At 43.1% G+C, this 12,541-nt stretch overlaps 1 protein-coding gene across 1 annotated transcript in view; it reads left to right on the top strand.

The window, feature by feature from the left end:
* The window catches only part of b4galnt4a (beta-1,4-N-acetyl-galactosaminyl transferase 4a), a 431,216-nt gene that overhangs the window by 279,226 nt on the left and 139,449 nt on the right, over nt 1-12,541 (top strand). Inside the window, exons 4-6 of the mRNA XM_023984701.2 lie at nt 1,261-1,356; nt 1,478-1,568; nt 3,136-3,236. Coding sequence (XP_023840469.1) covers nt 1,261-1,356; nt 1,478-1,568; nt 3,136-3,236 — 288 coding nt within the window. The remainder of the gene's footprint in view (nt 1-1,260; nt 1,357-1,477; nt 1,569-3,135; nt 3,237-12,541) is intronic.

The raw sequence follows: 12,541 nt of genomic DNA, 5'->3' as shown, positions 1-12,541 counted from the left end.
TTGGGCAGCTGCCTTCTTATTTACAATGGGCATGAGGTCATAACCCCCCCTGCACATCAATTTCTTTATACCTCTCCCGCTCTGCGGAGAGATATCTCTGTAGAACTGTGATCCACTGTAATCAGATCCTCACAGGCCAGTCATGACATCTGTCTGTCTGTGTGTGCATACGTGCGCTCATGTTAGTGTATGCCTGTGTGTCCGTGTGAGTGTGCATGGGCGTGTGTCTGTGAATGTGTGCATTTGTGTGTGTGTTTGTGCGTGAACGGATGGATGTGTGTCTGTACATGTCCAGGCTGTATCACATCCAGCTGTGATTGGGAGTCCCATAGGGCGTCGCACAATTGGCTCGGTGTCGTCCGGGTTTGGCCAGGGTAGGCCGTCATTGTAAATAAGAATTTGTTCGTAACTGACTTGCCTAGTTAAATAAAGGTTAAATAAAAAATTAAATAAATATGCATGCTTGTGTATGTGCGTGTGTCCGTTTCTGCGTCTGTGTGTTCTGTGTGTGTGTGTGTTTTTGTGTATGCTTCACCACCCCCTGCTGTTTACCCATAGGCTGCAGTGTATGCGAGGGACTCAAACCAGTCACCCTTAATTTCCCTTTATGTTCTGATGACACACAAACCTTCTGAGTCTGTTATGTCTTCTGATGTGTGTGCTCCAAACTCTCTGGCCTCAGAGCGTCCTCTGTTTCCCCTCATGCAGCCTAGCTAATGCAGACAAATGTCAAACTCTGGGGCTGGTCTTTTTCTGCCGGAGCTGTCTTAGACACACAATGTTCAGGCTCAGCTCTGAGTTTCTCTTATTTTGTCAGTGTCAAATGCTCTGATGCCCGTCCCTGAGGGAAGTGGAGGGGATCACTATGCTAGAATCCATGGTATTATAGATTGGTAGAAATAACAGTAATGGCTTGATCATCACACCATGTGTGCTACTCAGTTGTAGTGTTTTGAGTAAGGTTAGAGTTATTAGGTTATTAGGTCAGTTGTTTTGAAGTGATGAACAGAAAGTGAACCTATGTGGCTTCGTTGGTAAGAGTGTGATGCTAGCCATGCCGATGCTGCTCGTTCAGTTCCCTAAAGGATCACACACACACACACACTGAAAACATATGTACTCACTGTACTATAAGTCAGGATAAAAATGTCTGTTAAGCAACAGTATAGTATTGTTATTGTTTATTTTAACGAATCCCTTCTCTCTCTGGTCTCTCTCTGGTCTCTCTCTCTCTCTCTCTCTCTCTCTCTCTCTCCACAGTTCAAAGGGCAGGCCAACCTCCATGTGTTTGAGGACTGGTGTGGCTCGTCTGTAGCCCAGCTCCGAAAGAACCTGCATTTCCCTCTATATCCCCATGTGAGTATACTGTAAAACTCTGTCTGTTTGTCCGTCCGTCTGCCTTCTCTGTGTCTGTCCGTCCGTCCGTCAGACATGTCCAGGTCTTCATCTTATGGTATGTACACGTCTATCATTCCAGACGAGAACTACGGTGAAGAAGCTGGCTGTGGCTCCAAAATGGAAGAACTACGGCCTCCGAATATTTGGTTTCATCCATCCGTACAGAGATGGTGAGTACCCACTAATCATACTTTCTACTTACACCCTAGAGGTTGAGTTCCATTAGATTAAGTGCCCTTGGGTGGAGTTGCCTATATGTGCCCAACCAAGTGCCCAACACTACACCAAGTGCCCTACCAAGTGCCTCAATCCAACTTGGGCTAAATACCATCCACTAATGAGGCCTTGGACAAGTACCCCTAGTAGCACCCTATCAGAGGTTCTCAGACCCTCTCAAGGGATACTGCAAAAAGGTTAGATGGATAACCTCCATAGTATCAGTTAAAGGGACATTTCACTCGTAAGTGAACATTTTTTCCAGACATTTTCCAACCTCTAAAGTAGTCTAATGTCAAGATGAAACCATGTCCAATGACATCAGTTGTATACATCCAGCTATATGCCTCCATTCCAAATGAATGGAAAATATGTTTTTCCAAAAACAAGAAAGTAGACAGTGCTTATCTTTTCCATTCATTTGAGATTGAGGCGTACAGCTGGATCTACACTATCGATCTACACTATTGATGTCGTGGGACGCGGTTTCATCTTGACATTACTTTACTTTCCGTTTCTGAGTGAAATGTCCCTTTAAGAGTCACCCAACACACACCATAACCCCCATAGTATCAAACCACTGTGGTGGAATTATTGTAATCAAAAGGAGAGACTTTTAGATTTCTTCAGAACAATCCAGCTTTATTATTTAATTACTGCAGTAATGGAGCTGGTCGGTAACCACCCCTGGAGGTGATCACTGAGAACTCAACCAGCTGGTTTGAGCCACAGCATTTTATAGCCAAGTCCATTCATGACAAACAACAGATGTATGGAATGGTTCACAATGTTACTAATAATTCACAGCCAACAGTATCTGCTGTAAATACTGTCCTCATTGTGTAGAAACCAGGGTCTGGCCCTGAGCCATCTCTCCCTGGTACCTTCCAGTCAGTCACACAGACACTAATCATGCTATGCAATGCGGTCTTTATCACCAATCCATCGTAAATCCACTGTCGGTGTTAAATCTCCCAGAGGCCCACTTTCAGTTCACACAAACACAATAGAGTTAGAAGAACCCTTTATTCTGTTGCATAAAACAAACATTTGATGCCATAACAGTATTATAACATAATATTATAATTTCTTCACCATACCACTCTTATCACTCAGTCTGTGGTTTTTGGCCATTCCCGTCTTGGCCTCTGAGCTTTAACTCCAGAGCAGAAGCATACTGTGCACTTGTGCCGCTGCTACTCCGTTGCTACACACACACTCTCTCTCTTAGTGAGGTCAGCTGTATAAATATAGCTACAGAACCAGGCCCCAAATCCCCATACAGCAACTGACAGCGTGTTATATAGAGTTATATAGAGAGTTACTGAAGGCTGGGGCTGTGGCTCTAGGTGTGGACTGAGGACACTGTGTCTGTCAGTCCTGCCTCAGTAACGCACATCTTGCACACACACACAAACACACACACACACACATAAACACACACACGCACACACGCACACACGCACACACACACACACACACACACACACTAACCATTTTGACTGTATTTCTATTCCCCAGGCGATTTCCAGTTTTCGGTGTCGTCAGATGATAACTCTGAGTTCTGGGTGAGTCTTGACGAGAGCCCTCTCAATGCCAGACTACTGGTCTACGTTGGACAGGTAAGGACTGCACCAAACACAAACGATTCTATTCTATTATTTTATTTAGATTTTGTTTAATTTAGTTTCTATTCACCCTTAAAGGGATAGTTTTCCAGATTAAGATTAGGGTAAAACACTGAAAACTATCCCTTTAAAACATACCAGTACTATGGTACTATCACAGTAGTAGAGAAATAGGATACTTTTCGTGTCAACGTTGTGATTTATGAGGGTGGCGTGTATGGGATTTTTATGAGAGGGGGCGTGACGGGATATAACATGTACGTAGACATCATGTGTTTAAACTGGGTTTCTTACCATTTGTTTTTTTATTCTTTTTAATCTAGTTTTTTTAATCTAGTGATCAAGGCACATATGTGTGTGTATGTATGTGTATGTACACTGATTGTACAAAACATTATGAATGACATAGACTGGCCAGGTGAATCCAGGTGAAGGCGATAATCCCTTATTGATGTCACTTGTTAAATCCACTTCAATCAGTGTAGATGAAGGGGAGGAGACAGGTTAAAGAAGGATGTTTAAGCATTAATACAATTGAGGCATGGATTGTGTATGTGTGCCATTCAGAGGGTGAATGAGCAAGACAAAATATTTAAATGCCTTTGCCTTTGTGTGTGTGTATATATCATACACACACACATTTTTGTAATAATGACAATTGCAACAATACTGAATGAACAATGAACACTTTTATTTTAACTTAATATAATACATAAATACACACACACGCACACAGCTCTGAAGTGTCTGCTTAGGAGACAAATACTCTCAACTGTTTGAATAAAAATAGAGTTTAAGTTACCTGATGAATGTTGAAAACAAAAACTTGAATTTCTATATGCAGGAAATCCTATTTTAATAATGGGCATGGTAAGAATTGACAACCAAAGTGGGAGTCATAATTCCCATGACACCTTCTAGCAAAATCTGAAAAGCGGTTCCTTCATTTATTCCATAGGATATTTTTAGATTCACTTAAAATAAGGTCTGTGTTTCGTGTAGGCTTACATCACCGTGCCAATTTTATAACTGTGTAGATATCCATAGGACAAGGTAACTCTGATCAATATTGGCTAAATTTAAGCGAAGATACATTTTTTTGTAGAGTGGATTTATGAAAATATGTTGACAAACGTTACCTTATCCTAGTGAGATTTACACGGGTATCAAAACGTCGAGGCGGTTTAAGCCTGCACGAAACACAGACCTTATTTGAAGTAGATCAAGACATTCTCTATGGAAGACATGAACGGTAAAATAASGAAGGAACCCCTTTCAAATTCAGCCGCAAGTTATTACAGGAATTATAACGCGTCGACTATTTCTTTCTAAACCATATACCTTTGACTAATCCGGAAACTATCACCTCGAAAACAAAACGTTTATTCCGTTCCGTATTTTATCTACTGGGTGGCATCCATGAGTCTAAATATTCCTGTTACATTGCACAACCTTCAATGTTGTCATAATTACGTAAAATTCTGGCAAATTAGTTCGCAAAGAGCCAGGCGGCCCAAACTGTTGCATATACCTTGACTCTGGGTGCAATGAACGCAAGAGAAATGACACAATTTCACCTGGTTAATATTGCCTGCTAACCTGGATTTCTTTTAGCTAAATATGCAGGTTTAAAAATATATACTTGTGTATTGATTTTAAGAAAGGCATTGATGTTTATGGTTAAGTACACATTGGAGCAATGACAGTCATTGATTGATTGTTTTTTATAAGATAAGTTTAATGCTAGCTAGCAACTTACCTTAGCTTACTGCATTCGCTAACAGGCAGGCTCCTCGTGGAGTGCAATGTAATCAGGTGTTAGAGCATTGGACTAGTTAACTGTAAGGTTGCAAGATTGGATCCCCCGAGCTGACAAGGTTAAAAAAAATCTCAGTTTTGGACGGTTTCTTTCCGGAACCCATTTGCCAGGATCCGGTACATCTTGTGACATGAAACATTATTTTTCACTGTTAGTATTTTTTATTTTTTAAAAGCAATCACAGTTAATTCAAGTTGACTCCTCTGTAATTCTCCTGGCTGCCCCCTCGAAAACATAATGTAAAAACAGTGCCTGATATTCTAAGAATTGATTTGTGTTGGGCTGGCCCGGGTTCATGGTTTGCACAACATTGTAGTCTTATATTGATAATGGCGCCGGAGTGGGTGGCTGCTATTTAACAGGCTCCTAACCAACTGTGCTATTTTGTTTATTTTTCGCATTGTTTGTAACTTATTTTGTACATAATGTTGCATCTACCATCTCTTATGACTGAAAAGAGCTTCTGAACATCAGAACCGCGATTACTCACCTCAAACTGGACAAATATTTTTTAATGAGTCCGACGCGAAGGTTATACTGCTTTGTCGAGACCAGGTCCAAATCCCTGTCATACGCGTGAAGAAAAGGCAGAGAAAAGGGGGAGGAGGGTGGAGTGCCTTGTGAGAATTCGCGGGCGAATAGGTAAACCACCACTACCCTCCATATTATTGGCAAACATACATTAATTGGAAAATAAACTGGACGATCTACGATTAAGACTATCCTACCAACGGGAAATTAAAAACTGTAATATCTTATGTTTCACCGAGACGTGGCTGAACGACGACATGGATAAAATAGAGCTGGCTAGGTTTTCTATGCATCGGCAGGACAGAGCAGCTACGTCTGGTAAGACGAGGGGCGGGGGTGTGTGTCTAATAGTCAATAACTGCTGGTGTGCGATGTCTAGAATTAAAGAAGTCTCGAGTTATTGCTCGCCTGAGGTCGAATAACTCATGATAAGCACAGACTGGAATACGTTTTGGGATTCATCCAATGGCATTAAGGAGTATACCACCTCAGCAACCGTCTTCATCAGTAAGTGCATCGACGACGTTGTCCCCACAGTGACCATACTTACATATCCCAACCAGAAGCCAGAAGGCAACATCCACAATGAGCTAAAGGCTAGAGTGTCCTTGAAAGCGGGACACTCTAGCCCCTTGAAAGCGGGACACTAATCCGGACACTTATAAGAACTCCCACCATGCCCTCAGACGAACCATCAAACAGGCAAAGAGTTAATGCAGGAATAAGGTTGAATCCTACTACACCGGCTCTGACGCTTATCCGAGGTGGCAGGGCTTGCAAACTATTAAGGACTACAAAGGGAAACCCAGCCGCTAGCTGCCCAGTGACGGGAGCCTACCGAACGAGCTAATAGTATTTTATGCTCGCATCAAGGCAAGCAACACTGAAGCATGCATGAGAGCACCAGCTGTTCTGGACGACTGTGTGATCATGCTCTCCATTGCCGATGTGAGCAAGATCTTTAAACAGGTCAAAATTCACAAAGCCGCAGGGCCAGAAGGATTACCAGAAAGTGTACTCAAAGCATGCACGGACCAACTGGCAACTGTCTTCACTGACATTTTCAACCTTTCCCTGAACGAGTCTGTAATTCCTACATGTTTCAAACAGACCAACATAGTCCCTGTGCCTAATAAAGCAAAAGTAACATMCCTAAATGATTAGCGCCCTGTTGCACTCATGGTAGCCATGAAGTGCTTTGAAATGGCTCACATCAACACCACCATGCCGGAAACCCTAGACCCACTCCAATTCGCATACTACAGATCCAAATATGACACAATCTAAATTGCACTCCACACTTCCCTTTCCTACCTGTACAAAAGGAACACCTATGTTAGAAAGCTGTTCATTGATTACAGCTCAGTGTTCAACACCATAGTGCCCACAAAGCTCATCAGTAAGCTAAGGACCCTGGGACTAAACACCTCCCTCTGCTACTGGATCCTGGACTTCCTGACAGGCCGCCCCCAGGTGGTAAGGGTAGGCAACAACACATCTGCCARGCTGATCCTCAACACTGGGGCCCCTCAGGGGTGCGTGCTTAGTCCCCTCCTGTACTCCCTGTTCACCCACGACTGCATGGCCAAGCACAACTCCAACACCATCATTAAGTTTACTGACAACACAACAGTGTTAGGCCTGATCACTGACAACGATGAGACAGCCTATAGGGAGGAGGTCAGAGAACTGGCAGTGTGGTGGCAGGACAACAACCTCTCCCTCAGTGTGAGCAAGACAAAGGAGCTGATCGTGGACTATAGGAAAAGGAGGGCTGAAACAGGCCCCCATTAACATCGACGAGGCTGTAGTGGAGCAGGTTGAGTTTCAAGTTCCTTGATGTCCCAATCACCAACAAACTATAATGGTCCAAACACACCAAACTATAATGGTCCAAACACACCAAGACAGTTGTGAAGAGGGCACGACACCACCTTTTCCTCCTCAGGAGACAAAAATGTTTTGGCATGGGTCCCCAAATTCTCAAAAAGTTATACAGCTGCATCCTGACCGGTTGCATCACTGCCTGGTATGGTAACTGCTCGGCATCTGACCGGAAGGCGCTACAGAGGGTAGTGGTGTATGGCCCAGTGCATCACTGGTGCGAAGCTTCCTGCCATCCAAGACCTATATACTAGGCAGTGTCAGAGGAAGGCCCAAAGAATTGTCAAAGACTCCAGTCTCCCAAGTCATAGACTGTTCTCTCTGCTACCGCAAGGCAAGTGGTACCGGAGCACCAAGTCTAGGTCCAAAAGGCTTCTACCCCCAAGCCATAAGACTGCTGAACAATTAATCGAATGGCCACCCGGACTATTTACATTCATATAGACCAATGCGTGGCCATTGCTGTGGTGAAAGAGAGAAGCATTTCTCACAGAACTAGAATGAGATTCACTTTAAATGATCTTTCACCATATCCCTGCTCTGCTACACATGAGCATGAAACTCCCATCTTTCGAGCGTTGTACAGTGGTAAGGGTGCTGGAGGTGCTGCAGCACCCCTGACGAATTGAAATACTTACTTACTTACTTACTTTATTGTCCCCATGGGGAAATTTTGTTGCAGTGTCATGTACACATTTAAAGTGGCGTTAAATACAAAACAAGATTGACAATACAACTTTCAATAACAGTCACGCACCAATAAATCAAATAAAATTTTAAATTTTAAATTTTTAAAAGAAGAAAAGACTAGCCTGCTGGCCTTACAGGGTCAATGGGAACATTTGCCCGAGCTATTTAAGAGGGATATCACACCTGGCACAAATGATTGTCTCGTTCTATTTTTCCTGCTGAGGGGTGCCCTATACCTGCGCCCAGAGGGGAGTAATTCAAAGTCCAGGTACAGGGGGTGACTTGGGTCTAAAATGATTTTGTGAGCCTTACGGAGGGCCCTGACCTTAAAAATCTCATCCAGGCCTGTCTGTTTGACTCCAAGTACCTTGCTTGCGGTGGTAATAATCCTTCTCAGCATGTTTCTCTGACTGACAGTGGCATTGCCAAACCAACAAACAATACAAAAAGTTAAAATACTCTCAATAAAGGATTTGTAAAACAGAGTCAATATAGTACAGTCTATATTAAAAGAATACATTTGCCAAAGTTATAGAATTACTGCTGTCATCCAAAACAGGCCTTTCACGATATTTCAAATACAATCGCGGGAAAACACAGATCCTGCTGAAAAGAGAAGACTAATCTGGCTGTAGGCTACCAAGTGATCAACTTCCAAATAGACCTTTTGAGCGATCAGCATTGTTTTACCAAGTAAGAGAGAGATTTTGTCACGAGCGCATCGGCCCTGGCTGGTGAGTGGCCTGCGCATCGTTTGGTGAGTCAGTGAAACTGGAAAGCTTTTTTAGGACTATAATTTCCTCATGTTGTACAATATGTGGGTCTCCACACACCTAGGCCTCGGCTATTGATGGATTCAAGACAGTGTCGTTTTTATTGATCTCATATTTTCAGTATAGCCTGTCATTTCGATAATTTGTGAGCTATTATAAAAGATTCTGCTAAAGTCTCCAGTCATCTAAAATTATGTAGAAGGAAAATGTTTTTCCGGACCATAGGCTATTAAACATTTTCCCCATGTGTGCAATTTCTGGAAGCGCCTCTCTCTACTTTACTGTTGTGTGCCAGTACGCAAAAGCGATGATAATGCATGAAATGCTTTATTATAAGGGATTTTTCTTTCATGTGTTCCGGTACCTCTGAGCCCCCCAGGTCACCCACCTCTCTGGCTTTTTGTTCTGTATTTTGCCACCTCCCAATTGACAAATTAAGCACAGGGTATGGTAGTACGTGCCAGGCACACCGGTTTTGTGTCAAGAACTGCAACGCTGCTGGGTTTTTGAAGCGCAACAGTTTCCCATGGGCATCAAAAATGGTCCACCACCCAAAGGAAATCCAACCAATTTGACACAACTGTCATTGGAGTCAACATTGGTCTTCTTAATGTTTAGTTTATGTGCATGTGAGAGAGAGGAGCAGGAAGGAAAGGCAGAGGGGGAGAGATGTGTTGTGGGGCCCACTCAGTTGTTTTGTGGTTCTCGTCAACTCCTTCACAACCCCATGCTAGACAGGCAGGGCAATTACATTTTACAATACCTCCACTTCAGGTGTGTTGTGAGTTGTGTATGTGTGTGTGTAGGTGGCTGTCAATCAGGTGGTGTTTAGTTCCTGTAGGTCAGGGGTGTCAAAGTAAATGGACGGAGGGCCAAATAAAAAATTTAGCTACAAGCCGAGGGCCGGACTGTTCGAATGTTCATTGAAAATTTTTTAAATGACGCATATAGTCTAGTGAACCTATTTACCTACTGAAAACCTAACAAATATATTCCAATATGATCAGATAAATAAAGCAATATTTTCTTATGGCTCTGTCAGTAATCTTTAATTTTCAACAGACACAAAAGACAAATTTCCTTTATATAAAAATCCCATAACATGAACATTAAATGAAAGAAACCGGTATTCAAGGCACCATCAGTAGCCTATATTTTCTATTTTAGCAAAAGTGGGCTAAATTTACTTCAAAGAAAAAAAACATAATAGCAATTTTCTATCATCCACTCAACTGAAATATTTTTAAAATATAATTGGATTGAAATACAATAAAATAAAGTGCAAAAATCTATTAATCAAAAACAACACTTTGTTTAAGAGAAGTAACATGCAGTGAAAACAAATATTAAACTTTAACTTTTAAACTTGAACTGAGTAAAAACTCTAAATATGTGATTGCACAGTAATGTTCACTTGTTTGAGGTTGAGGGTGATACTTGGTGGTGTCCCATCTTTTTCCACAAGTTCTCATATGTTCGGGGTAAGGCTCTGAGCTGAGGAAATCCTCAGAATTGAGTGGAGGTGTCAGCAGTAAGTCGACTTCTTGTGTATGTTTTGTTCAGGTTCATCAAAGAAAACAGTTGTTCACACAGGTATGGCTGCAAACATAGACAACGTTTGAGCAGCCTGGATGCGCAGCTGGGGCATTGTGTCGGGGAGGAAACGGGCGAACTCCGCAGCACCCACTGCCGCATATTTTGCCCTCAGTGCATCATTGCATTGGAGGTCAATCAACTCCATTTGGAGGTTTGGTGGTGAGCTTTCCACGTCAACAGCAAATGGTTACCGAGCAGTTCCAACCTGCTTTTTGTGCTTCAAAGTCAGCAAATCGGCGTCGAAAGTCAGCGGCAAGCATACCTATTTTATCAGCCAACTGTGCGCTCGGGAACGCACTGGTAGAGAGCTTCTCTTTCATGGTCTGGCAGCTGGGAAAGTGGCTCAAATTTTCTTTCCGCATCTGCGTCTCCCACAGAGTCAGTTTGGTTTTAAATGCCTTCACTGTACTGTACATATCAGAGATGACATGATCCCGACCCTGCAGCTGCAAGTTCATTGCATTCAGATGACTCGTAATGTCACACAGAAAAGCCATTTCACACAGAAACATTTCGTCTCGGAGTTGTGTTGTGTCTTTCCCTTTGCTGTCCAAGAACAGACAAATCTCCTCACGAAGCTCGAAACATCTTTGAAGCACCTTTCCCTGGCTTAGCCATCGCACCTCTGTGTGATAAGGCAAATCACCATGCTCCGTTTCTAACTCCGTCAGAAATGCCTTGAACTGGCGGTGATTCAAACCTTTGGCTCTGATAAAGTTACTGTGCGCGTGATGATGCTCATTACATGCTCCATTTTCAAGGCTTTACCGCACAACGCTTCCTGGTGTATGATACAATGATAAGCTGTCAGCTCACCTGTCGCGTTTTCCTCTTGCATCTTTTCCCGTATCTTCGCCACCAGTCCGCTCCTGTGTCCACACATCGCAGGTGCTCCGTCGGTTGTCAAACCCACGAGTTTTTCCCAAGGCAGCTCCATCTCATTTACACATCTTGACACCTCTTCATACAAATCATGCCCCGTAGTTGTGCCATGCATAGGACGTAAAGCCAAAAACTCCTCTGTCACGCTTAGGCTGGAGTCCACTCCGCGGATGAAAATTGACAACTGGGCAATGTCAGAAATGTCGGTGCTCATCCACAGCCAAGGAATATGCAATGAAATCTTTTCCCTTTTCACAAGCTGCTCTTTTAGATTGATGGACAACTGGTCTACTCTCTCGGCAATGGTGTTTCTGCTCAGACTCACATTTAAAAAGAGTTGCCTTTTTTCTGGGCAAACTTCGTCACAAACTTTAATCATGCAGTTTTTGATGAAATCCCCCTCCGTAAATGGCCGGGCTGATTTAGCGATCTCTTCTGCCAAAATAAAACTGGCCTTGACAGCAGCCTGGCCTTGTGATTTGGCTTTTTTGAACAGAGCCTGTCGAGATTTGAGCCTCGTTTTAATTCCTCTGCCTTTTGTACCTTTGTTCCATGTCCATATTCTTGTTTTTGTCCGCGTGTTTCGTTTCATAATGTCGTCTCAGATTATACTCTTTCAGTACCGCCACACTTTCTCCACACAGAAGACACACAGGTTTTCCAGCTACCTCCGTGAACATATACTCCGACTCCCACCTTGTTTGAACCCCCGGTTCTCATGTCCACCTTCCGTTTTGCCATTTTTGATGGGTATCTGAAAGTTAATTTTACTGTGATGCTGACGACTGCTGTGCAATAAATATTGAAAGAAGCAGCCTACTGCTCGGTGCGTCACCGTTGCATTGTGGGAAATGTAGTATTGGTGCGTGTAAAAGATCTGCGGGCTGCCGGCTTGCTGCGTCTGCGGGCCGGTTCTAATAATAAATCAAGATCATCCCAGGGGCCGTAAAAAACCTTCTCGCGGGCCGGATGTGGCCCGCGGGCCTTGACTCTGACATATTGTGCTGTAGGTGATCACATGTATATCATGTGAATATACATTTACACCATTCAATGTTGGTAGAGCGTGGGGATTACACATCATGTCTGTGTAGATTATACATGTACTCTATCCAGTGGATAAC

This window comes from Salvelinus sp. IW2-2015, linkage group LG4q.1:29 (genome assembly GCF_002910315.2).
Source record: "Salvelinus sp. IW2-2015 linkage group LG4q.1:29, ASM291031v2, whole genome shotgun sequence".
NCBI lineage: Eukaryota > Metazoa > Chordata > Actinopteri > Salmoniformes > Salmonidae > Salvelinus > Salvelinus sp. IW2-2015.
Note: the sequence above shows the minus strand (reverse complement) of the source record. Positions and strands in the feature narration are given on the sequence as shown.